The 25,027-nt window shown below is 72.1% G+C and overlaps 2 protein-coding genes across 6 annotated transcripts in view; both read right to left on the bottom strand.

Annotated features, from left to right (window-relative positions):
• TNNT3 (troponin T3, fast skeletal type) overlaps positions 1-10,661 on the bottom strand; it is an 18,904-nt gene extending 8,243 nt beyond the window's left edge. For 2 of the 3 annotated variants that reach the window (XM_054697428.1, XM_037517374.2), the window contains exon 1: positions 116-170. Coding sequence is in view for 1 of the 3 variants with exons in the window: in XM_054697429.1 (XP_054553404.1) it covers positions 1,004-1,021; positions 1,762-1,779; positions 2,019-2,035; positions 2,122-2,151; positions 10,615-10,661 (130 nt within the window). In the remaining 2 variants the exon portion in view is untranslated. Of the gene's footprint in view, positions 1-115; positions 171-1,003; positions 1,022-1,761; positions 1,780-2,018; positions 2,036-2,121; positions 2,152-10,614 lie in introns of those variants that run through there. The other variant, XM_054697429.1, reaches the window with a different exon arrangement.
• LSP1 (lymphocyte specific protein 1) lies at positions 7,280-25,027 on the bottom strand. 3 transcript variants are annotated; one of them, XM_037517368.2, is made up of 11 exons: positions 24,720-25,027; positions 16,188-16,328; positions 13,884-14,006; positions 12,295-12,451; positions 11,970-12,062; positions 11,807-11,850; positions 11,587-11,668; positions 11,100-11,234; positions 10,792-10,869; positions 10,615-10,707; positions 7,280-7,604 (listed from the first exon to the last, which is right to left on the bottom strand). In XM_037517368.2, the coding sequence occupies exons 1-10, from the start codon at positions 24,776-24,778 to the stop codon at positions 10,615-10,617; spliced, it is 1,005 nt and encodes a 334-aa protein (XP_037373265.1). In that variant the 5' UTR covers positions 24,779-25,027; the 3' UTR covers positions 7,280-7,604. The 3 variants fall into 3 exon arrangements, with proteins under 3 accessions (XP_037373265.1, XP_037373266.1, XP_037373264.1); XM_037517369.2 differs by lacking the exon at positions 13,884-14,006 and having other exon boundaries at positions 24,720-25,024; XM_037517367.2 differs by lacking the exons at positions 16,188-16,328; positions 24,720-25,027 and having other exon boundaries at positions 13,884-14,915.

Below are 25,027 nucleotides of genomic sequence, written 5' to 3'. Positions count from 1 at the left end.
GGTGGAGAGAGGGAGAAAGGCACGTGAGCCTGGGCGGGCGGCCCTGCTCCTGCTCACACCCACGGGCCACGGCGCCCACGGCCGCGCGCAGGCCACGGCCGAGTCATGCGCATACCTGGTTCAGGGGCTTCGCGGGGGAGGAAGACGTTGGAGCAAGAGGCAAAACCGCACACGGGTCAGAGGTCAAAGGAGAAAGGATGGAGGTGGTTAATGGGGTCGGAGGTCAGTGGCCAAGGTCAAGGGGCAGGCATGCAGGACATCAGCACGACCTGGCGGTGTCACTCCAGGCCCTGCAGCCCTCTCTCCGGCCCGGCGGAGGGGTCACTGGCGCCCGCTCCCGCCTCATGGGGGGGACACTGAGGCACAGAGTGGCCTTCGCCCTGCCCCTGCTCTGTTGCTGCCCGTGCGGCGGTGAGACCGCTGTGGACTGTGGCCCCTGGCCCTGGAGCAGCATACTTGCCCCCGCGCCCCTCGGCAGCTCCCCCTGAGGATCAAGGACTCCGCAGCAGCGGGTCCGGGCTGGGGGAGCACACAGGGCCAGGCCCTGCACTGCCCGATGCTGCCTGGGGGCCGGCTTGGCTGCCTGGGGCTCAGCCAGAGGGACAGAGAGCCCAGCGCAGGGGCCACCGCCATGGCCAGCCAGCCTGTGTCGGCAGCGCCTGGCCCTCAGGTCCTCCCTCCGGTCAAGCATGCATGGTTAGTGGTTAGTGGGGGCCACATGGGGGGCCCCTTGGCTGGCTGGCGCCACACCCTCCCCCAACGCGGCGCCAGCCAGGCCCCGGGCCCCACATGGGGACCAGAAGTCCTGTGCCATACCTTCCTCCTGGACTTCTGCGGGCAGAGGGCACCGGTGGGGGTGGGAGGAGAGAGGAGGGTCAGTCTGATGCACACACACGGGGCAGGGACTGTGGCCGGGTGGGGCGCGGGCAGGCGGGGGCAGCAGGATGGGGCCGGGGCGGGGCTCAGAGAGGGCCTGTGGGGCCGGGTCCTGGACCCCACTCACCTTCCTCCTGGGCTGCTTCTGTGAGGAGCAGCAGGGAATGGAGAGAGGAGCGAGGACAGGATTAGAGGCCGCCCCGGCGCAGGACAGGCCCCCTGGGTCGCCCTGAATGCCCGGCCCTGCCGTGGGCACCTGGGCAGGGCCACGCCCCAGGCCTGGGTGGCTGAGCCCCTCGGCCCTCCGGGCCTGGCCCCTGCCTAGGGATCCCCCACCCGGGAGGGCCTGGCTGAGGGGTTCTGTAGGTGCTGGAGGGGGCCGGGGCGGGCCATGTGTTATGGGCGCCCCTCTGCCCGGCCCCCCTGGGGGTGCTGCAGCACGTGGCCTCCCCAGAAAGCCCAGGACCATGCTCCCGGCACAGACATGGGCCCCCCGCCTGTCAGCAGAGACTCCTCCTCCCTGTCGGGGTCCGCAGAAATCCCTCAGACCCAGCACCCGAGGGCCCACGGCAGGCTGAGAAGTGCGGGGGTGCCCCCCAGGTGAGTGGGTGCCAGCAATTTTGGGGGCACTCCCATCTGGCCTGAGAGTGGGACGGCTCCCTGCCCAGACCCAGGCTGCACCCACAGAGCCGGGGGCAGGACACGCAGGGAGACAGAGGGAGGGGTGGCAGGGGGAGGCATGGCAGGCCCCCGAGGGTGGGCGGGGGCCTGTGGAGGGGCTGAGCATGCCCGGGGCGGCGGGAGCTGCCGGTCAGTCCATGCCGCGGCCCACAAGGTGGCCCGCGCTCTGGCGGCCACGTGGCCGGGCGGTCAGGCAGCCGTTACCTTCCTCCTCGTACTGCTCTGCAGGGACAGACAGACGCGAGTCAGACCCAGGCCAGGCGGCAGGCGGGGGGGCGGCTGTCTGGGCCCTGGACACCCACATCCCCCCACCCCAGACTGGCCAGACCCATGGGCACGCGGGGCCCCGGGGGGTCAGCCCGACGAGGCTCAGAGATGTGTCCCCCAAGGAGCTGAGGCTGCAGCTGGGTCAGAGGCCCCCCAGGAGGCACCCCCCCTTGGCTGCTGAGCGGGACACTTACCCTCCTCCACCTGTTCACTGTGGGGGAGAGAAAGAGCGAGTGAGGGGGGCTCGCGGGGGTGGCTGCAGGCCAAAGCGGGGGCCAGCGGGCAGGGGCTACTCACACTTCCTCGTCAGACATGGTGGGGCTTGTTCTGCAGAGAGGAGGGAGAGGGGCAGTTAGGAGCCTCCGGGCATAGAAGGGGGCTGGGGGCTCGGGGCACATCTAAGCACAGGGGTCCCCACTCATGGGCCTCCTGCTTGTGGGGGTTCCTGAGCAGCCCCCAGCTTCCTCCAAGCTGCAGGCTCCTAGGCCCCTTGTCCAGGCCTGGATCCCATCCCACCCCTTCCTGCCCTGGCTCCAAGCAGCCCTTGGAATCCCCTGCTGGACGGGATGTGGGAGGTCGAGGGGCCCCCTGGCCAGAGCAGACATCCTCTCTGTGGGCCCCAAGGGGGCCCTAGAGCAGGCTGAGACCCCGCGCCAGGGCGGGCCGACCACCGCAAGCCTGGGGGGCTCCTCGTAGTCTCTGCTCTGGGGCAGGGGGTGCCCCCAGACGGGAACAGCCTTCTTGTGTGACCCCACAGCACCCTTCTCTGTGGAGGCCTTCCTGCCACGGCCACCTTCCCCGGGCTCCCTGGCCCCACGTTGGGGAACTGGGCCCCTGCAGCTAAGGGCAGGCGGGCTGGGGGCAGGGCGGCCTCTCTCCTGCATCCCTGGCCTGCCAGAAGGAGCGGGCGGGAGGCCCCTCCAGCCCCTCCTTCCCAGGCCCGCGGACTCTGGACTTTGTCAGGCTTTGTCCACGCTGGCCTCACGTGTCCAGGTGTGGGCCTCCAGCGGGGTGTCCTCCCTTGGGCTGGCCCGGCCGGGGGAGGCCGGGGCAGCTGCCTCAGAAAGTTGGCCCGTTCCCAGCACATCACAGCTCACTTGAAGACAATAGTTACCCCCCCAGGGAGCCTCGTGCAAGAAAAACACAAGTTCATCATCGAAAAATGCGTCCGTACGGCCTCACTGAGGCGGGACTGTTTTCCGAAGCCTCTGTCAAGAATGTTGATTTCCCAGAGCACCTTCAGCTCCACGCAAGATTAACCAGCAGATCCTGGCCGGCGCCGCCCGCCTCCCGGCCCCACGCCGGCCCCAGATCCTGCAGGCGCAGCCCCTCCCGGCTCAGGCACTGTCCAAGGCACGGGGTCCTTGGTGTGACCACCCCCTGCCGTGCCCACCTCCACCCTGGCCAGGCAGCTGTTGGACACCAAGGAGGGCTATTTTAGGGAGCGGGGGCAGCTGAGGGATCCAGAAATAGGCACCCAAGTCAGCCCAGAAACCCAAGGAGATGGGAGGGCCACGTGAGCCTGCACCTCGGGGGCCACAGCATGCCCCCCCCGCTCCTGGGGAGCCATTCCCTGTCCTCCTGGCAGGGGTCCCCTGCCCTCCTGGTGGAGGTCCAAGGGCTCTCCTGTGGCCCCTGGCAGGAGGCAGCAAAAGCCTCTCATGGGCAGACCCAGGTCCTGGGCTGCAGTCCTTGGAGGTGCCTGCGGCTGCCCTGCCCGGTGGGGGGTGAGGGCAGAGTGGCCCTGGACAGCTGAGAAGGACAGCTGCCCAGTGAGGCACGCTCCCCGAGGGGGGGCGTGGAAATAGTCTCTGAGTCAGCGGCCTTGGGGACAGGCATGCCTTCCCAGGTGACCAGATGGGGTGGGGGTGTCCCTGCTGGCTCTGGCCCGGCCACGTGCCTGCACCGCCCCATCTGCGTGGGACAGCTGTGGACCCAGGCTGGTGCCTCTGGGGGGCAGCTGCACCCCAGCCCAGGGGGCACGGGGAAGGGTAGCTGGGACCAGGGCGGGCCTCTGGGAGCTCGAGCTCCTCCCAGCTCACACTCGGGGGTTCCCCGCACCCCTCAGGTCCTGCTGGTGACTGGGAGCAGCCCCTGAGCGGCTGTGTGACTGTGAAAGCAGCCAGCGCACCACCGGGGAAGAGCTGGGGGAGCTCAGGCCTTGGCTGTGGGGGGCCGCGGAAGGCCAGGCGGGTAGCAGGTGGCCGAGGCTGGGCTGCTCCCAGCTCTAGCCGGCCGGGCCTCGCCAGGGCCTTCCCCAGGAACCCAGGCGCCTCCTTCTCGCCGCGCCCCTGCCCCGAGTCTGGCCGGGAATGGGAGAAGGTCACCCCTGGCACCGTCCACCCCAGACCTGGGTGCTCCTGGTGCCTGGCTTGGGGTCCAGAGGCCGCCACCGCCTGCCGGAACCGTGGTACCCGGGGTGAGGCCCACCCAGCCCGAGGCCGTGCCCCGACCCACCTGTGGCCGGTCTAGGCAAGGACAGGCTCCCTGTGGACAGGACGGGCTCAGGCCCGCCCGCGGCCTGCCATGATATAGAGGCGCCGGGGCGTCCCCACAGCCCATTGGTCAGCCGGGCCAGGCACGTGGGTGGGCGGGGGCCGAGCCTGGGGTGCCTTACCAAGTATAGGAATATCGAGGCGGTGCGAGGGGTGAGGCCGGGGCGAGGCCCACCCCAGCAGTGTCAGCTTCTATTTTTACCCCCACCCCACGGTGGGCACATTTTTGATGCCTGAGGGTGAAGGGAGGCGGGGCCAGGGGGCGGGGGGGTGGGGGGGGGGGGCCTTCCCTGTGGGGGCTGCCCTGCCTGGCCAGAGTCCGTGTCCACCGTCTTCCCGTCAGGAGCTCCCGGAGACGCCCTGGGTGGGTGGACAGTGGAGGATCCCCTTGAGGTCTTCTCTCCCGAGCCTCCTCGGGGGCCAGCGCCAGCTCTCGGGGGGCACCGTCAGAGCAGGTGGACTGAATGGGCAGGACACAACCGGACACGGGGTGTGTCTCCCCAGGGCTGGCGTGCTCTGGCGGGCCACGCTCCTGCCCCCACCTGGAGGTCCCACGCCGGGTCTCTGCCCTGCAGCCTCGTGGCGCTGCCCACAGGGGGCGCCAGCACACCCAGACACAGAAGCCGCATGTCCCACACTGACCAGTGAGGCCACAGCTCCGGAGCCCCTGCCTGGGTTCAGGAAACCGAGGCTCTGGGTGGGGAGAGCAGCCTGAAGACACTGGAGACTCAGGCTGGACCCACAGGCAAGGAGGGGGTCTGCCCGCTGCCTGCCCCCAGGAGCTGGCCAGCGCCCAGGACGCCAGCTCAGAGGCCCCGGCCCCAGCTGCCCAACTGGGGCGTCCCAGGCATCTGTGGCCCCTCCTGCCACCCCACCCACCAGGGACAAGGCTGCAGGGGCCAGAGACAGCAGGGGTGTCACACAGAAGGGCCCGGCTGCCCGCCCACCGCCCAATGTCTGTGGCCATGGGGAGACCCCCTGGCCGAACCCCAAGCCCCAGTGATGCCTCCCCACCTGGCCAGGTGCTGGGTGGGACTGGACAGGCCAGCCCTGAGCCCTGGCCGCTGGGTGGCCTGCGGGACCTCTCTGGCCCTGGCCCGGGTTGGCCAAGGGCTCACCTGCAGGGCTCCGTCTGCCCAGAGGAGGCAGCTGCCCGCTTGCGGCCTCAGCCCTGGCAGGTGCTTGTGTGTGAGTGGCCGAGCCAGCGGGCCGCACTGAGGTCAGAGGGACGGGGAGGTTTTATTTTGGGTGTTGGCGACCTCCTGCCGGGGCTCCAGGACTCAGCTTGCGGCATAGCCGGACAGCAGCCGTGGGCACTGAGGACGGGCCGCCAGGCTGAGGGTCTGCAGCAGGTAGCTCGCACCTGGCCCCACCTGGCCTGGCCGGGGCGGGGGTGGGATAGGGCAGCAGGCCAGGGTTCCTGGGGCCGGGGACTGGGCTCGCCCCAGGGAACTGGGAAGGACGCTGGGCCAGGCCCGGCCCGAGATGGGGGCTTCTGGCCCGTGTGAAGCGGGCAGCTGGGGGCGGGAGGGGCTCTGTGTGCCCCCAAACCCTGGCTCGAGCAGTGCCAAGGGGCGTGGACAGGCCCCGGGGGTGGTGGGATGGGGGTGGCGGCCCCGGGGGACCTTGGGCTGACCGGGCCACGCTGCTGCCAGCTCCCCCTCGCAGTGGGCCGGCTGCAGCTCTGCCAGGCCCCAGATAGAAGCTGCTGGCACAGCATGGCTGGGGAGCGCTGGCCGAGCGGGTACGGGGGGGTGTCCCTGCACTGCCCGCAGCTGGGAGCGGTCGCAGGGCAGAGTGGGAGGCAGCGCCCTGACTCCCCAAGCCACACTTGGCCGGGACCCCCAGAGCTGCCCAGCCCTCGGCTCTGGCCGTGGCTGGACGGGATGGCACACAGCAGGACCTCCACTGCATCAGAGGGACAGGTCCGGGGCTGCGGATCCCAGAGGGCTGGCTGGACACCCCTGGCTGCCCTTGCTGGCAGCCCACTCGGCGGGGGTGGGGGTGAGCAGCGTGCACCCGGCGCTGCTGCCTGGCTGCAGGCCACGGCCCTGGATGTCCTGAAGGGGCATGTCCTGCTGTGCTGGAAGTTTCCAGCTGCCTGGACCCACTTTTCCCAGCGGGCGGCAGGCAGGCAGGCTGACCGTGACGCGTCCGGGAAGGTTCCGAGCGGACCCGGTCTAGAACACCAAGGTCCAGGGGCCTGCTCTTCAAAGGGGCTCCCCGGACTTGGGGGACCGATGTCAGACCGGATGCAGGTCCAGGGAGAAGAGGACAAGCTGGAGAGGGCCAGGGGTCCACTGCACCCCACCAGGGCAGCCGCCGCGCAACCCCTCCCTCACGTCCGTCCTCGCACTCCGCTTCCTCCTGCGCCCCACTCCGTCCCCCCCACGGCCGTTCCCTGCCTGCCTTTCTCCGCATGGTCGCCCACTTGCCCCTTCCTTCTCCCCCATGCACCCCCATCCATTCCCCCACGCAGCCTCCCACCGATCAATTATCCCTCGATCCATCCTCCACCATCCGCCATCCGTCCACCCGTCCGCCATCCATCCTCCACCACCCACCGTCCGTCCACCCGCCCTCTGTCGTCCGTCATCCACCGCCTGTCCATCCACCATCCCTTCGCGAGCACCCGCGGGGACGGTGGCTCTCCCTCAGGAGGGCAGTTAGAGGTGCGAGGCAGGCTGCACATGGTTTTAGGGGGCGAGAAGCGCCTCTCCAGACGGGCAAGAGGCCACCGGTGCTTTGGAAGAGGAGCCGCCCCACCCACTGTGTGCACCACCTCAGACCTCAAGCCCCACGCGGCCGGCGTCGGGGTCCGGAGGCCTGCGACCCCGCGGCGGTGTGGGTGGGGGTGGCTTTCCGGCCTGGCGGCCCCTCCAGTCAGCGAGCACTGGGGAGCCGGCACGTGGCCACGGGCAGCTTTATTGCACGGAGACTGCACGGAGGAGCCGGGGGGGAGGAGCCGGGGGGGGGGGGTGGGCAGCGCCCAAGCGTGCCAAGCAGCTTCGGTGGCTCTTGACCCCAGGTCCCTGGGGTGTGCTGGACGCTGGGCCTCTTGCTGCCTCGGCTGTGCCTTCCCGGGAGCTGGGGGTGCCCCGGTGGTCCCGCAGCCATTGGCAAGTCCCTTCCCTGGCCTGGCTCTGGGCGGCGAGTGGGGTGGGGGCACTGGAGGGCCGGGCCGCGGCTGCGTGGCAGCCGGGAGGGTCTGGCGGCTTCTTCAGCAAGCGGGTGGCATCTGGCTCAGAGCCTGGAGGCCCCGGCCTGCATGGCAGTCTCGGGAAGCTGGAACACAGGTTGGGGTGGGAGTGTTAGCCTGATTTTGAGGGCCAAGACCCTGGCGCCCCAAACCGTCCCCTACTCCACCGGCCGAGGCCAGTGGGGGCTCCCTCGGAAGCCGCCCAGGCCAAGCTCCAGGCCCGGGCCGCCCGCACACCCTCTCAGCAGAGGGAGGGCCGCCGCCTGTGCGTGCCGGGAGCCCCCAGGCTAGTCCTGGGGTTCCTGTGGCTCCTGGGGTTCCACGCCCGGGGTGGGAGCAGCTGCGCCATCACGGCAGCCCGGGCCCCCCCACCGGGGCAGGCTTCTGGCGGGCAGAGGCAGCCCGTGAGCCGGCCGCCCCTCCCCCGCCAGATGGTCTCCGCGCGGCCCAGACACCATTTGTCAATGTCCTCGCGGGCAGGTGGCGCCCAGAGCCCAGGGCGGGCGGCTTGGCCGGGACCACCCCGGCCGGGAGGGCTGTGAGGACCCTGTTCAGCGTAGCTCAGCGAAAATCGCTCCCACCTCCCAGCCTGTCTACCTCCAAGGACGCAGCCTGGCCTCCCGCGCCTCTGGCCGCCACCCTCCCCACTGGCTCCAGCGGACGCGCCTGTGGTCAGGCTGGCGACGGCGCGGCGTCCGCTGCCCACTGCGGCCGGGCGCCTTTCCTGCTGCAGGGGCGCCGGCCCAGCCCCCCAAGCCCTGCGCCCCACGTCCTCCGTGGGCAGCCAGGCTGGCCCACGCCCAGGCCCACGGGTGTGCGGAGGACGCGCTGGACCCGCTGGACGGGCCAGCCCTGCCTCGGGCCTCCTGCGCGTGAGGGTCGCGAGTCCCTGGGGGCTGGGACCGGCAGGGCGGCTGACTCCGTCCCTCCTGGCTCCAGGTGCTGTCATGCTCATCGCCACCACCTCCGCGCCCCCCGAGACAGCTGCCCATGGCCCCCTGGGGCCCCCCGGGCCCCCGCCGCCACTGCTGCCCAAACCTGGGAAGGGCCACCCGCGCCTGCAGAGACTGCTGAGGAAGGCGGCCAGGAAGAGGATGTCGGGGGGCCACCCCGCGGCCTCGGCCGGGGCCTTCCGCGCCTCCTTGTCCCCCGTGAGCGAGGCCAGCCACGACCAGGAGCCCACGGCCCAGCTCCGGGCCCCCCCCATCCCGGCGCCCAGGCCCCCTCGCCCTGCGGCCTCGCCGAGCCCTGGAGCTCGGTCTCTCGCCCGCCAGCCCCCGGGCCCCGGCCCCCAGCCCAGGCTCCAGAGCCTGCCCCAGCCCCCGGCGGGCCCGCAGGGGGCAGCGCCCACAGGAGCCAGACGCCGTCCCCACGGGCCGGGGAGCCTGAGCCCCCCAGGACGGCCCCAGAGTGGGGGCCTCCCCAGTCCCAGCCCCCGATCCCGGTGGCCCACATCCGCCCACTGCTTGCGGGGGCCCAGGCTGCCCACCCCCGGCCCGAGAGGCCCCCCGCGCCCAAGCCGCCCGCCGGCTTCCCGGCCCCAGTGTCCCGCGAGGCCAGCACCCGGGTCGTGGTGCCCATAGCCCCCACCTACCGCTCCCCACTGCCTCACGGGCCAGCCCCTGCACCCCCTGAAGCTGAACGCCCAGCGGGGCCTCCCCCAGCAGGCCCCGTGACCCAGCTGGTCTCCAGCGCCCAGGAGGCCTCCCTCCCCACCTCGCCGTCGGGGCCCCACCCGCGCCCGGGGCCTGACGTCGCGCCCGAGCCCCGGGTCAGCGGCTGGATGCGCCTCAAGAAACAACTGATGGAGGAGGCAGGGGCGCCCCCACCCTCACCCCCGGGGCCGTTGCCCTCGGAGCCAGAGGCGCCGGCCCCCGCCAGCCCGGCCCCGCGGCCTCCCGCCTCCCGGGCCTCCCGGCTGTGGGACGCCGTGCTGTACCGCGTGTCGCTGGCCGAGGCCCCCTGCAGCCCAGAGGGGCCCAGGGACGGACCGAGCCGCCCGGGCCACCTGCCCTTCCTGTGCCGACCCCGCTTCAACGCCCGGAAGCTGCTGGGGGCGGCCACCCGGCCCCCGCCCACCAGCCCCCCTGTGCTGGGGCTGAGCCCGCGGCCCAAAGACTTCAACCGCACGGCGGCCGGCTGGAGGGGGCAGTAACGGCCCAGGCCGGGCCCAGGGCTGCGGTGGGCAGAGCGGCCCGGGAGGGAGCCGGGACCCCGAAGAGGGCACCCGGGCGCCTGGGGTGCTGAGAAGGTCCTGGGGGCTGGGCGGAGGGCGGGCGGCTCCCACCCCGGCCCCCCAGGCGCGGCCCAGGCCCACGAGCATGCGCCCTGTCCCCCTGCCTGCCCAGCTCTGCCCCCTCCACCTGGTGGGCAGAGTGTGGGGGGATGAAGGGGTGGCTCAAGGGCAGAGAAGGGGCCCCGTTCACACTCCCGATTCCTGAGGGGGCCAGGCAGAGCCTTGGTGGGATCTGCGGCAACGCGAGGGTGCGGCGGTTCTAGGAGAAGCGGGGGCTGGGGGCAGGCTGGGGGTGGCAGGCGGCCAGGCCTGGCGCTCCGGAAGGGAGTGGGTATGGACGTGGGTCCTGGGGCCCAGGCCAGCAATAAAAGTGTGTCGCCATGCGTCCGGCCACCTTCCTGTCTCCACCGGTGGGGAGGGCAGGGCGGGGACCGAGAGGCCCTCGGCTGTGGCCAGAGCAGGACACTCAGGATCTGACACTTCAGCCCAGACCCTCTGCCCACCTACGTGGGGCCCAAGCTCGGGGCCTGTGTGGTCCTCCTGCTCTGAGTCCAGCCTTGCTGCAGCCAGGACCACCTCGCCTGCCCGAGGGGCCAGCTGGGGCTTGGCCCTGCCCAGAGCGGGCTGCTCTCCCCCGCTGAGGAAGGTGGGCAGCGTGGACTGTGGACGCGGGCGGGGAGCACCCCTGGGTCCATGTTAGGGTGTGGGCAGCGGCGTTTGCCGGGGCCAGGCTTTGGCCACCCCCTGCCTGAGACCTGGTGGCCAGGCCACCCTCACCACCGGCCCCGGGGCCAGTAGGCCCGTCTGTAGCCTGGGCCCCGCGCCGCTAAGCACAGGCCGCCAGACCCACCCAGACTCACCTAGGGTGCTGAGGCCGTGTCCACCGGCACCTTCTCGTACTTCCCATGCCCGGTGGCCACAAACCGGAACTTCTTGCCGGACGACGGGGTGCTCTGGGGAGACCGGGGCAGGGGACGTGAGGAGGCGCGGGAGGCTCCAGAGCGGGAGCACAGCCCTGTCCCACCCCCTGCACCGACCTTCATGGTGGACGAGGCTGCAGGGGCCCCTTTCTGCTCCCAGAGGCCCTTCTTGCTCATGTCTCCAGCCACAACGTCCTGGAGCGAGAGGAGGGCAGGTGCGTCACGGTGGCCAGACCCACTCGACTCCAACTCTCACTCCCACCACTGCGCCGGCCCCTGTGTGGGCACCCGGGCCCGCAGGCTCTCCACGCCGCCGGCCACGGCAGCCACCCTGGGAGACCAGTACCCGCCCGGCCCAGTGGTGGAGCCCAGCCAGTCTCGCCCCGCCTGCAAGGGTGCCCGCCCTGCCCGGGAGGCGGCTCGACCTTGCAGGGGGCACTCTTGGCCGCCGACTGGGCCTGCACCTCGCCACTCTCCCACAGACTCTTGGTGTTCGCGACGGCCATGCTGGGCAGCTCAATGGAGACCTGGCGGGCTGGCTTGGGGGCCCGGGCAGCAGTCTGCAGAGGAAGCGCCCCCAGGACCGCCTTAGTGGACAGTCTCGTGGGCCCACCACGGGGCTGCATGTCCACTCTTCAGAGGGGTGCTTCGCCATATACTGCCCCTGAAGGCTTTCCCAAGGGAGGCCTGGGCGGGTACCCCCAAAAGAGGTGTGCGCCTCCATTTGGGATGCTTGGGAAACACCCTCTCATCCCAGGTAGTAGTGGTGAGATGGCGCAGGCCTGGCCCGGGCGAGGTGGCACAGGTATTGTCAGATGCGGGAGCACCAGTGGGCGGAGGCGTGTCTGGGCGAGGGCGAGCAGGGGGAGTGCTGGTGGGTGCCTGTGGGGGCGCGGGAGGGTGGGGCTGTACCTCGACGGCCTGGGTGTACTGCTCCAGCCACTGGTCAATCTTGGAGGTGGGCACGGCCATCTGGGGCTTGCTCATGCCGCCGCTGGGGAGAGAAGGTCTTGTCCTACCAGCCTCTGCCTGCCGATCCCCCCAGTGTGCTCAGGCCCCCGCTCCAGCCCCTCAGCCCCTTTCCAGCCCCTGCTTTTGAACCCCAGTCCTGCCCGGGAGCAGGCGGACAGACCTCTTTGTGAGGGAGCAGTCCAGGGCCTCGGCTCCGCCACTGAGCTGTGGAGAGAGGCCAGAGCCGTGAGCCTCGAAGCCCCGGGAGAGTGGCCAGAGTGGCCGGATCCCCGCGAGTCTGTGCCGGGAGTGGTGAGCTGGGAGGGGCCCGGGGGTCGACCTACTTTGGTGCTGGGGCTCAGGGGAGGTGAGCCCTGCTCGGCCGTCGCCTCCAGGGCCAAGGTTCTGGGTGTCCTGGGCTCCTGGCATGGCTGGTCCTGGGTAGAGGCTGAGGTCAGGGACCGGAGGCCCTGTCTGCCCTGGCTTCGGGCCTTCCCAGCCCTGACAGTCCCTGGCCTGGGAGTCTCTGCCACAGGGATCGATGGGTCTGAGGGAGTCTCTGCCACACAGGGCCTCCGAACCCCACCCCTCTGAGAAAGTGGGGTGACGGTCTGGAGTGTTGGCTTCCTCTGTGGGTCTCACCACCAGCTGAGCCCAGGAGCCCCGCACCTGCTTCTCCGCCTGCGCCCCCAGGCTGCCCCGGGGGGCCTCCGCTGGGCCCAGCTCCTGGGGTCCAGAGCCGGGGCTCAGGCACAGCTCCTCCATGCCGGCCTGGGCTGAGCTCAGCGCGGGGACATCCTGGGCCCCACAGACATGCAGGCAGGGCCTGCGGGGAGAGGGAGGCAAAGCGGTGGTCACTTGCTGCTGAGGCGCCCCTTCCTGTCCCTGTGCCTCTGTGTCCTCATCTGTGAGAAGTGGGGGTTCGCAGGGGGGGTCTGAGGAACTCTAAGACCATGGCCTCCTGGGGGAAGCTGGCCCCTCTCCCTGGGCCCCTTGGGGCAGGGCCTCCTGCTGGGCAGTCTTCTCCCCAGGACACCCCCACACCCAGGCCAGGCGGGGCTCTATGGACAGTGGCCTCGTGCCCAGCTGCGGGCCGCCCTGGGGGCCTGGCTGGCGGCCCCGGGCCAGGGCTGGCTGGGGGCAGGGGCTGGGGAGAGGGGTCTTGTGCGGGGTGTCACTCTGAGGCTCCGGGGCGGCCGGCCTGGCACCCTGAGGTCGGGGGGCGCACTGCGGGGGCCGGCAGCAGCGGGGCCCTGGGTCTGAGCGGGCCTGAGCCTGGAGAAGCAGCGGCTCTCATTTTCCATGATTTCAGCCCCTCGGTGCGCGCCAGCGAGCCCCAGCCCCGCCGCCCAAGGTGGCCGGCGCCCGCCCAGCACAGAGGCCCATTCAGCCCGCGGCCAGGCAGGTGCGGGGGCGGGGCGGGCCGCGGCTCCCGAAGAGCCAAAGCGCCCCCTGCCGGCCGAGCGCGGGAGCGCGGGGCTGGGGCGCCCGGCCCGCAGGTCTGAGAAGTGGGGAGCACACCCGCTCCCCAGGGCGGGCGGGAAGCTGGGGTGCCGCAGCCCAGCGGGCCCAGGGTGCAGCGGGCCCAGGGTGCACACGGGCCGAGGCCCCCGGGCGCTGGCGTCTGCCCTTGGGGTGGGAAGGGGGCTGCCCCTCGGGAAGGGGCTCATGTGGAGTTGAGGCTGGTTGGGGGTCTTGTGGGGTGCAGAGATGGGGTCTACTGACCCTCAAGGCAGGGGGACCCGGGTCTGAGCCCAGAGCCCCGGAGCAGAGCCGGCCCCTGGCTGGGCAGGGCACCGCCGAGGCCGCAGGCTTCGCGGGGTGGGAGCAGCCCCCACACCGGGCCCCGCGCACCCCCCCAGCCCGCGGTTCAGACACGTCTGCACATCTGGAAAGCTTGTCCCGCCGCCGCGCCGCCGCCCGCACATCTGGAAATACCTGCTCCCGCCGTGGGAATGGAGGCCGGCCAGCCCCGAGGGAGGAAGGGCGGGCCAGGCCGCCGCTCAGTGGGCTGCAGATGTGACAACACCCGCCGGCCACAGCTGGGCTGGCCGCGGCCCAGGGGCCCTGGGGAGCCCAGGGATGAGATTTCCTCCCGCCCCTCCCGGGCCCCTCGCGGCCGCCATGCTGTCTAGCCCTCTTCCTCCCTCCCCGCTCCGGCCTCCCCTCCCAGTCACAAGGGCCTTTTGGGGGGCCGCGGGGAGCGGGCGGGCGGGCGGGCAGGGCAGGAGCGCCACCCGGTGGCCGCCAGCACTTGCCTGTCGGGCTGGGCCTGCACACCGGGGCCCTCGGGCTCCCCGGGCCCCCAGGGCTGCTGCTGCTCCGGCTTCTGGGACCAGTCCCCGAAGCCCTCGTCCTCGTCGGGGTCCGCGGGCTCCAGCCTGCAAGGGGCAGGGAGCAGGCTGGCCTGGGCAGAGACCCCCCCATGGCCACATCTCCTCACAGTGCTAAGCCTCCCCATCCAGCCAGGGTGCCCCAAGAACAGGGCGTGCCTCCAACAACAGCGCTCCCTGAGGCCTGGTGGTGTCTCCCCCATCAGTGGGGTGAGTCTCCCCATCAGTGTGGGGCTCCCCAAGGCCGGGCTGAGTCTCCCCATCAGTGGGGTGAGTCTCCCCATCAGTGTGAGGCTTCTCAAGGCTAGGCTGAGTCTCCCCCATCTGTGGGATGAGTCTTTCCATCAGTGTGGGGCTCCCCGAGGCCGGGCTGAGTCTTCCCCATCAGTGGGGTGAGTCTCCCCATCAGTGTGGGGCTCCCCGAGGCCGGGCTGAGACTTCCCCATTAGTGGGGTGAGTCTCCCCATCATTGTGGGGCTCCCCGAGGCCGGGCTGAGTCTCCCCCATCAGTGGGGTGAGTCTCCCCATCAGTGTGAGGCTTCCCAAGGCTAGGCTGAGTCTCCCCCAACTGTGGGATGAGTCTTTCCATCAGTGTGGGGCTCCCCAAGGCTGGACTGAGTCTTCCCCATCAGTGGAGTGAGTCTCCCCATCAGTGTGGGGCTCCCCAAGGCCGGGCTGAGTCTTCCCCATCAGTGGGGTGAGTCTCCCCATCAGTGTGGGGCTCCCTGAGGCTGGGCTGAGTCTCCCCCATCAGTGGGGTGAGTCTCCCCATCAGTGTGGGGCTCCCTGAGGCCGGGCTGAGTCTCCCCCATCAGTGGGGTGAGTCTCCCCATCAGTGTGGGGCTCCCTGAGGCTGGGCTGAGTCTCCCCCATCAGTGGAGTGAGTCTCCCCATCAGTGTGGGGCTCCCTGAGGCTGGGCTGAGTCTCCCCCATCAGTGGGGTGAGTCTCCCATCAGTGTGGGGCTCCCCGAGGCCGGGCTGAGTCTCCCCCATCAGTGGGGTGAGTCTCCCCATCAGTGTGAGGCTTCCCAAGGCTAGGCTGAGTCTCCCCCAACTGTGGGATGAGTCTTTCCATCAGTGTGGGGCTCCCCAAGGCTGGACTGAGTCTTCCCCATCAGTGGAGTGAGTCTCCCCATCAGTGTGGGGCTCCCCAAGGCCGGGCTGAGTCTTCCCCATTAGTGGGGTGAGTCTCCCCATCATTGTGGGGCTCCCCGAGGCTGGGCTGAGTCTCCCCCATCAGTGGGGTGAGTCTCCCCATCAGTGTGGGGCTCCCCGAGGCCGGGCTGAGTCTCCCCCATCAGTGGGGTGAGTCTCCCCATCAGTGTGAGGCTTCCCAAGGCTAGGCTGAGTCTCCCCCATCTGTGGGATGAGTCTTTCCATCAGTGTGGGGCTCCCCAAGGCTGGACTGAGTCTTCCCCATCAGTGGGGTGAGTCTCCCCATCAGTGTGGGGCTCCCCGAGGCCGGGCTGAGTCTCCCCCATCAGTGGGGTGAGTCTCCCCATCAGTGTGGGGCTCCCCGAGGCCGGGTGGAGTCTCCCCCATCAGTAGGGTGAGTCTCCCCATCAGTGTGGGGCTCCCCGAGGCCGGGCTGAGTCTCCCCCATCAGCTGGGGCCCAGATGTGGTGCTGAGTCCCCCTCTGCCCCCAGCTGGCCCAGGGCATGGCCCAGCCCTCCCCTGTGGGGGTGCACTCTGCAGCCAGCCCCGCAGGCCCGAGTGCACAGGGGTGCTGCTCCCCCAGCCTGGCCTGCTAGGCCCCGGACCTGGCCTGAGGGTCTGTGACCGCTGCAGCACCCCACCCCGCCCGGAGTTGCTGACTCGGAGAAAATGGAACGAAACAGGGCAGGGAGGAGGGGGGAGGCGCGGGGGAGAAGGGGGGCGTCATTGGAAAAACAGCCCAGCCCAGCCGCAGGCCTCCCGGGCCGGGAGGAGCAGGCAGCCGCCCGCCAAGTTGGACCCGGCCTCCGTGAGTCACCGGCAGCGGGGAGCCGGGGGGCCGGGCAGGCCACGCAGCTGGGGTCAGCGCCGGCCAAGCAGGGCTGTGTGGGGCGCCAGAGAGTGAGTCAGACCCCAGGAGGCCGCTGGCAGGGGAGGCTGACGCCAGGGCCAGGGGCCGTGAGGACCCCACCCTCTGAACCCCAGCCAGCCTGGGGCGGCCCCGGGCCCCACGCTCAGACCCCAGCCCCGGCCTGACCAGCAGGGTGCCCTGCGGGGTCGGGGCAATGCTCACAGCTTCTCCCGCTCCGGCCGCTCAGGGCTGCTCCGGCCGCCCCCGGCACCGGCCTCATCTTCCTCGGCTCCGGCCTGGGCTCGTGGGTGCCGCTCCCGGGCTGCCTCCTCCTCGTCCTCCTCGCTCCACTGGGCAGTGAGCCTGGGGGCACAGGGAGAGTCACCCCAGCCTGGACCCACCTCCTGCCCCAGCAGGCCGCTCCCCAGCCCCGTGGGAGGGCTGAGTCAGCTGCCACCCCTGCTGGGCCTCAGTTTCCCCCTCCGAAAGCCCGTGGGTGGCCACAGGAGCGGGTGGGGTGGGTGCCCCGGGCTGGGAGGCCCATCTGGACAGCGTGTGTCCCCTGGCGTGTCCACCCGGGCCTGCGGACACCCAGGGAAAGGGCTTCAGGCTGTGCCTTCCTGCCCTGGCAGCGGGGCCTGGTCAGAGCCAGGCGTAGGCGGGGGCACCCAGGCAAGGGACGAGGGCGAGGGGGTGCTGGGGGGCAGCGCCGCCAGCCTGAGCTCACAAGGCTGCGGCCTTGGCTGCCGGGCACTGCCCAGCCAGGCTGGGGTCGGGTCAGGCCGTCAGCAGCAGTGACTGCACGCCCTGGCCAGCCTAGGGGCCGTCCCTGCCTGCTCCCCCAAAGTGTGGCACAGGGGCAAGGAGGGGGCCCCAGAAGAGGGCCTGTGCCGAGAGCAGGGCTGTCTCCAGCCCCGCAGCCACCACCCCTCAAGCGGGAGCCTGTTCTCCACGTGCCCTCGGCGTCTCGTGGGCTGCCTCGGGTGGGGAGCGGGGCCCTGCGAGCCCCACTCGCGTTCAGGGGCACGCAGGACTTCTCGGGGCCCCTCACCCCGGGCTCTGGAGAGCAGGGCCAACGCAGGCGGGCTCGGAACGGGGGTCCAGGCCTTGGCTCCAAAGGCCTCAGATGGTGAGTCTGGCCCCGCCGAGGGCCCCCGCACGCGGAGGGGGTGCCGGGGCTGTTTCTGCGGGTCTCAGCCCTGCCTGCGCGTCGTGTCCGCTGCCTGAACTCGCAGCCCCCACCCTGGCCGCCTCCCGCCAGCGCATGATCTCACCGCCCCTCCTGGGGCCTCAGACGAAAGCCAGGCCCCCGCTCAGCCCGCGCGGGCCTCCCGCTTGGCCACAGGGCGGCCACGCAGGCTCCGCGTGCTTGGCCCGCCCCACCCGCACCCCGCTCCCCGCTCCCCAGGAGGCAAGGCCGGAGCTCTCGCTGGGGGGACCCGGGTCCCCGCAGCACCAGCCCCTCAAGTGGAAGGCACGGGCACGCAGGGCCTGGGCTGTGGGGACGGGCCTCCTGGGGCGCCCACAGGGGCTCCCGGGCCCCCGCGCCTGGCGCGCGTGGTGGGTGCGTGTCCTGCTCTGTCTGCCCACGGGCCTGCTCGGGCACCCCGGACCCCCCACCCGGGGCTGTTCACCAGCACAGACCGCAGAGCCCACCCGGGGCTGGTCGGCCGGGGCCAGCGCCACCGTGTCCCGGCCCAGCCTGCTCGCACGTGCAGGCCGCTCGGCACACAGGCGCCCGCGCCGCTCGTGGAGCCCCCAGCGCAGCGGCCATGCGGTGCACCCAGCCCCTCACCCCGGGGGCTCCGTCACCCTCTCCCCGGGCTGCACCCCAACTTCAGCCCCGCTCAGAGCCAGGACGTGGCTTTCGAGAGCACTGTGCGGGGGGCGGGGGGCGGGCCCCGAGGCGCCCCCGCCCGGCGGTGGCTGCAGCCCCCACGCGCTCACAGCTCGTGGGCAGGGGTCTGAAAGGCAGGGAGGCCCCCAGCCCACGGCCCCAGCCCTGACCCCGCGGCCCCCAGCCTCCTGGCCGCCCCCCGCCTGCCCCAGGATGTGAGTCACACGGCCCCCGCGGGCCCCTCCCATGACCTCACCCTCCTGCCGCACAGCTGGACTCCGTTCTGGGAATGGAGAGGGGGCGGCCTCCCGGGGTGGGGTGGGGTAGGGGCCTCTGGCCTGGGAAAGGCGCCGGCCGCCGGCCCAGACCCCTTGGCAGGCTCGGCGGGGCTGTCAGGCGCTGATGGGCGGTGAGGCCCCGGCGCGGCCGCGCCAGCTGCAGGGGATTTGCTGTCCCGCTCAGCGCAATTAGGCCACTTCCTGCGTCTGCTCGGGCCCCCGCGCGGCCCCGGCCCGGCCCGAGGGGTAGGGGGCCTGGAGAGGGGCGCCTCCTCCCCACGCCAGGCTCCTCCCGGGCGGTGGCCCCCGCTCCCCGCTCTGAGTGGGACCCCGCTTCGGGGCCATCCTGCCGGCCGCGTCCACCGCCTCCTGACCCCGGGTGCCAGCCCCCCACTCCTTCCTCCGGGGTCCACCCCACACCCGGGGTCGGCGGTGCCAGTGCCCGGCCTGGCCTCCCTGCCCTCCCAGCTCCTTCCTCCTCGCCCACCCGGCTCTGCCCCGCGGGCCCCGGCCCCCCTGCCCTGGCCGCTCTGTGCCCAGCCTCCCGGGCCTCCGGTGTGGCACGGGCCTGAGAGTGGCCGCGGCGCCCGGCGAGGACAGAACATGGAGGCAGATGTTTTGGGGGCCGCACCTCACCCTGTCCCCTGGCCAGCGGGGAGAGGGGCTTTGGGGTGAAGGCAGGGCCCTGCCCGGCAGCCTGGAGAGGGGTCTGCGGGCCTGGGGCTGGTGCCACACCAGGGAGAGCCCGCCGGGGACACTGAGCAGCGGGTGGCTGGGGGGGCAGGGAGGGGCCTGGGGAGGTGGCTGCAGGGAGCTGGGGTCGCCCACCGCCCCTGCACGGCCCAGCCCCTCCTGCCGGGCCGTCAGCACCCCCTGGTGTGTCCATCCCATGGGGCGGCCCTCCGGGTCATGGCCAGGTAGACTCCTGCTGGGCAGGCCCCGGGCCCCAGCTCGAGCCGGGCAGCCGCCTTGGGGTGGGGGCTGGAAGGGAGCAGAGGCGCGGGCCAGGAAGGGGTGAGGCTGTCGCTGAGGCTTCAGGCCTAAGGGAAGCACTGGGGGACCAGGGCGCACGGGCGCCGTGGGGGGGTGGGGAGGGCGTCGTGGGTGGCATCTGGGGGCCGGCTGTGTGGGAAGAAGCCTGGAGGCTGCAGGGGCCCTCAGGGGGCAGGTGCCCTGCTCAGCACGGGGTGGAGAGGGGTGCAGGGGGCAGCCTCCTGGACGCCTGCGTGCCCCGGGGCCCGGGAGGGTAGGCTGAGGTGCTGGGGGCAGGCATGGGGTGTGGGGCCTTGGGGAGACACCAGTAGTGGCTACTGGGGGGGCATGGGTGCTCATGGGGTCACCCTGGGGGCAGGGAGCAGGCAGGGGGGAGGCGGGCGGTCGGGAGACCTGGAACCTGCAGACCCCAAGTCTCTGTGGGGGGTGCAGGCAGAGGAAGGGGCTTCCCCTGGCCAGCCTGAGCCCCAGACCCAGCCTCAGGCTCTCATTGCAACAGGCCCACGTGAGGGCAGGACGGACCTTCCCCAGGGCACCCCCCACCGCCACCGCCCTGGCTCGGCCTGTGCCCTTGGGCTCTGACAGAGGATCCCAGCCTCTACGCAGGAACCTCCACGGGGAGGGTGGCACCCCAGCACCCCAGGGCCAGGAGGAGGGCCGGGTTGGGCACCGGGGGCATCCTGGGGGTGGAGTGCCGCGTGCCCCCTGAGCTGGCACTGGTCTCTGAGGGCCGGGCTGGGACTCTCTCCCCGACACGCCTAGTTTTTCACACGTCACATCACTTGAGGGGCCCCTAGAGGCCCCCTTTGCAGAGCCCCCAAACCTGAGAACCCCCTGCACATCCTTCCTAGGCTGCCTGGGTAGACCGAGGTGGCAGCCTCAGCCTGGACACCTGGGCCTCTGCCCCGTGGCCACCGCACAGGCCCCGTCCAGCAGGTGCAGGTGCCCCGGGCTGTCCCTGCCTGGTGGGGCTCTTTGCCCCCTGACAACTGGGGGTCGGGGCTGAGAGGAGCTGCTGGGCGGGGCGCCCCTCGCCGGCACCCACATCTGCCCCAGGCTCACGACCTCCCGGCCAGCACCCTGTCTGTCCGCCCCTGACCTCGGCCCGCCTCCCTCCCGCGGCCCCTCCCCTGCCTGGTGCTCCCTCCTCCCTTCCCTCGGCTCCCTCTCCCCTCCCTCTGCGCCCTCCCCCCGCCCCCCGCCTCCCCCCTCCTCCCCACTCCCCGCTCCTCCTCCCCTGCTCTCCAGTCCGCAGGTGCTGGGACCCGAAGGTGGGTGACGGCTCCTCCGGCCCCTAAGCCCGGGGGCTGCCAGCACAGCCGGCAGCGCCCGCCTGCGGCAGGAGGCAGAGGGCACCTGGCAGCAAGCCTGTGCCGTGCCCCGTCTCCAGGGGCCTGGGCCGGCCCCACCGCAGCGTCTCCCTCTCCTGTTCCCCAAGGCCACGCGCAAAGTCCACCACCCTGGGCAGACCCGCTGCACACCCTAGCCGGCAGCTCCCGCGTCCCCCCACCGGGCAGCATCCAGGGAGGAGTCTCCAGAGCCCCCCACCACCCCTGCGGGCTCCACCTCCAGCCCCAGGCATCCCCACAGCACAGCTCTCCCGGTGCCCAGCCCTGCTGCCCACCGCCTGTCCTCCCAGTGTGTCCAGCCCCAGCCCCAGACAGCTCCGGGGGACCACCGCCCAGCCTACCCATCGCACACCCTGCCGCAGAGGCACCCAGGCTGGCCGAGGTGCCCCAGGGGCTCTGGATCCTCCCCGTGGGCCGCCCGGACACTTTGGCTAGCCTCAGGCTTCGGCCCCAGACCCCTCTTGCCGCCCCCCCACGCACTGGCCATGCACCCACCACAGTCCTCGCGCAGGGGCTGTCACCTCCCCTGGCAGGGGGTCCTACCTCTTGTGATGTGCTCCATGGTCAGCCGCCCGGCCCTGGGGCCGCTGCTCTGCTACCTCTGCCCCATCTGCCCTGCTCGCCTGCGCCAGGCCCGGGGTCGGAGGTCACGGTCTCACCTCCCTCCATCCACCGGCCTGGGGACCCAGTGGGACTGCAGGCGCTGGCCGCTCCTCCCTCGGTCCAGCACGCTGCTCCTCCTGCGAGTCACTGACCACAGCACGCAGGCGCCCCCACCCCTAGCATCCTCGCATCCTGGTGGCCCTGCCCCTCCACAGGCGCCGTCCCAGGGGACCCAAGAGGGGGCCTGACCACACGGCGCCCCGACAGCCCCGAGCCCCCGCCCGCTGCGGCTCTGACCCGGTCTCCTCCTGGCACCAGACGGCCCTCCGGGGAGCGTCGCTCGGAGCCGGCTGGGGCTGCCTGGCAGTGCTCGCGGGAGCTCACGAGGCCAGATCTGGCACACTCCCAGACACGCGGCAAGGGCTGGCATGGCGAGCCAGCCATCCCGCCTCCCGCCCGGCCGGCCGCACCCAGGCCGTTCCCCTCCGGCCCGCACCCCTCGCCAGCCTGCCCCGCTGGCGTCCAGGCCCAGGGGCTGCCCACCCTTCCCCCTGCCCCGGGCTGGCCGCGGCTCCCGCACCCCACCCCCCACTCCCGCCAGGCCCTGCACGGCCGCCGCTCGGCTCTGCACCACAGCCCGGACCCTCGGGGTCCCCGGGCGCCCCAGGGCAGACCCCCGGGGTGCAGGGATGGGGAAGGCTGCGCGGCTCTGACCCAGGGGGCGCCTGGGTCACCTGGGCTGTAGCAGGTCCCACTGCTTGCCCCCAGCCCCTGCTGCCTGCCCGGCAGGACCTGACCGCCTCTGCCCCTCACCCCTGCACACAGGGCGTGGCCGGCCCCGGTTCGGGAGCACCCTGCTGCCGGCTGCGGGGTCAGGTGCCACCTGCCACCCTGTGCCCCTGCCCAGCAGCACCCACCGTATGTGCCCGCCGCGTGTGGTCTGGCCCCGGGCCCCACAGGCAGGAGGCGAGGCCGGGAGGGCAGGTCACAGGGCTCACCTGCAAACGAGGCCAGGGCGCAGCTGACTCGGGGCTGCCAGGGCAGGAGCACCACCTCCCCGGGAGTCCTGCAGGTGTTGGAGGTGCAGGACCCCAGCCCGCCACACGGCGCTCGCTGCCAGCCCTGCCCAGCCTCGGGGGGCAGCTTGGGGGGCCATGGCGGGGTGGTGCGTCCCCCGCCCCCGCGGCTGGTCCTGCCTGCCCGCCCTGCACCTCCACCCCCGCGCTGCCTTCACGGTGGTCCCTGCCCCGGCTCTGCTCCGCCGCTCCCCTCCCCTCCCACGCCGCGGGACGGCTCCTGGCCACGGCCCACCGCCCCCCAGCGGTCACGCGCACCATCCTGCTCACGCCCGGGGCCTCACCCCCTCGCCTGTCTGCAGCCACGGTGCCCTCCTGCCTGCGGGCACCTGTGTGGCCACCCTGGCCACCCACCTGTGCTGAGCAGCTCTGAGCCGGCCAGGTCCTCCTGGGGCCGCACTCTCCGGCCATCCTTCAGGCCAAGCCCCCTGGTGCCACCGCAGGCTCTGCCGAGCCCCGGTGCCCGTGCACCCTGGCCACTGCCTCTGGCCGCTCTGCCCGGCACTGGCTCTCAGGCTGGGGCTGGAGCCTGGCCTGGACCTCAGCGCTCTGGGCTCTGGGCCTGACACCCTGCCCAGGGCCGGTCCCCCGCTGCCGGCTCGCCTGGGGTCCCGGGAAGCGCCCGCTCTGGCCTACCCGCCACCCAGTCCCATGGCGGCACCGCCCACCAGACAGACGCCCGGCCTCTGCCAGGGCGGGGGCCGCCCCACCCCCAGATCCGGGCCTCGGGTGGGTCCAGGGCAGCCACACCCCTTTGGACACTGCGGTTTGGAGGCCTGGCTTCCCTGCCCCCCGGGCTGTCCCAGCGGGCTGCCCGCCCCGCCCGGCCCCGCAGCCGCAGGGGGGTCCTCGAGGCTCCAGGGCCGGCCCATCCGGGTGGGGCAGCACCGGCCCGCAGGGGCAGGCACCGAGAGCGGTGGGGACGGGGGCACCAGCTCCGAGATGGCCTGGGACCCAGCCCTGGCAGGGACCTGGCAGGACTCCGCAGCCCCCCACTCTGAGCCGCCTCTCCAAGCCCAGTGCCCCGGCCTAAAGGCAGCCCACGTCCCAGCAAGCCCCAGACGCATTTTCACCCTGACGTCCCCAGCACCAGGTGCCGGGCAGCCTCGGCTCTCTGGGGGCAGTGCTGTGAGTGCAGCCTCCTGGAGGGCAGACCTTGACGGGGTGGCCCCTGGGGGTTAGCCTGGAAGCTGGGCACGGGCAGGGGGGGAGCCCACTCTGGGCGCCCAGCCCGTGGAGGGTCACGTGGGGCAGGGAGGGCCATCTCCCCACTGGCCACGGCGTCGCTCCGCTCTAACGAGATTAAGCGGCCATACTGCTCCGTGGGCCCTGCTCCGGCCCCTGCTTGAGGCGAGAACGTCCCCTTCCCACCCTGCGTCCAGAGGGGCGCGTGGCCGGGGGTGCGGCTGGCTGTGTGAGCTGGGCCTGCCGGCCAGGCCTGAGAGCACCACTGTCATCCCGGCTGTCCAGGGCCACGCCGCGCCCAGGGGTGCCCCAGCCTGCCCTCCTAGCCTATGTGGCATGAGCCCTGGCCCGACACTTGCCCAGGCTCTTCCTGACACACCCCAGGGGGCTGCACTGCCCTCATGGCCTCAGTTTCCCCATTTGTTAGGTGGCACCAGGGAGGCCAGGGGTTTGGCCTTGGACACTCAGTACCCCAAGGCTCAGAGCTCCTCAGAGGGCAGCAGTGCCCCTGAGTCACCCTGCTCAGGGAGACAGGCACTGGGGCCACTCTCCATGTGGGGGCCTGCCTGGTCAGCGGCACCTGCCGGGCAGCCGGGGGAATTCTGGACAGGATGGGGCGGAGGCAGGAGGCAACATGCGGGCAGGCCCAGGGGCAGGCAGGGGCTGCAAGCCGGCCAGCAGGGGCCCACTCATGCCGCACCGGGCCAGGGGTCAGGAGAGCGCCCTCACCCGCATGAGACCGCCTCACTGTCCTCCGCACCACCCTCCAGGGCCTTGGTCCCGAGTGCCCGGCTGGGCAGGCCTGGGGACACTGCCCCACACACCACCGGAGGAGGCAGGGGCAGGCCGGGGGCAGGGAGGGGAGGGCAGTCCTTGGCTCAGGAGAAGCCCGGTCAGGCTGCCTGGAGGAGGCAGCATTTCAGCTGGGCCTGAGATGCATGGAAGGGCTGAGGAGGAGGAAGGGCGCTGCAGGCGGCTCAGAGGCCGGGCAGGGACCGCAGTGGCTCTGAGATGGCCTGTGGCCGGCCAGGCAGGGGCCACCACACCCCTCCTTTACAGAGGAGGAAAGGGGGCAGGGCTGTGATGCTCGAAGGTGCAGGGGCCGGCAAAGGCCCACGTGACTCCGAGATCCGCTCTCACCGGGGCCCCTGCAGGGCCAGCGCCTGAGAGCAGGGCAGCGAGTATGGCTGAGAGTCCAGTTTCAGCACCTGTGAGGTCAGGGGTGACCAGAGGGTCCCTGGGATCAGCAGGACCGCGGCCAGCTGAGTGGAGGACGTGCTGCCCAGGTGCTCAGGGAGGGCCCGCGGGCGGGAGTCGAGCGGCGGGAGCGGCTGTCCACCCGCGTGCCTACCCCGACAGGGCCCCAGCTAACGCGGTAGCCCTGGGCCCTGTAGGCGGCCGCTCGGGCACCGGGCCTGGCCGCAGCAACCTACCTCGGAGGCTCTCCAGGCCCTGTCTGCGGGGTCTTCCGCGGGCGCCCGGGGCTGCCCATGCTGCCGGTGCCCAGCGCTGACCCGGCCTGACCCCGGCTCTGGGGACGCTGCGGCTCTTCTTCAGAGGCCGCCGCCACCGGCCTCTGTCTGCGGCTGCCTCCTCCCGCTCCTCCGGGGCCGATGCCCCTCGCCCCTCCGCTCCTCTCCCTCCTCCTCCTTGGCTGCCCCGTCCCTCGCCCGGGCCCTCTCGGCCCTGTCTGTGCCTGGCCTCGCCGGGACACCCCCTCCCTGACCGCGACCTGCGCCTG

This window comes from Talpa occidentalis, unplaced genomic scaffold (genome assembly GCF_014898055.3).
Source record: "Talpa occidentalis isolate TD23 unplaced genomic scaffold, MPIMG_talOcc4v2.1 talOcc4.17, whole genome shotgun sequence".
Lineage (NCBI taxonomy): Eukaryota > Metazoa > Chordata > Mammalia > Eulipotyphla > Talpidae > Talpa > Talpa occidentalis.
Note: the sequence above shows the minus strand (reverse complement) of the source record. Positions and strands in the feature narration are given on the sequence as shown.

Excerpts from the sequence above, each read along its gene's own strand:
- LSP1 (XM_037517367.2), bottom strand. The coding sequence starts at position 14,242 with ATGGGGAGACTCACCCCACTGATGGGGAGACTCAGCCCGGCCTTGGGG. Across the intron at positions 11,851-11,969 it reads CCCTGAGCCCCAGCACCAAA|CTCAGTGGCGGAGCCGAGGC; the intron begins GTAGGTCGACCC and ends CTCTCTCCACAG. Across the intron at positions 10,708-10,791 it reads CAGCCTCGTCCACCATGAAG|AGCACCCCGTCGTCCGGCAA; the intron begins GTCGGTGCAGGG and ends CGGTCTCCCCAG.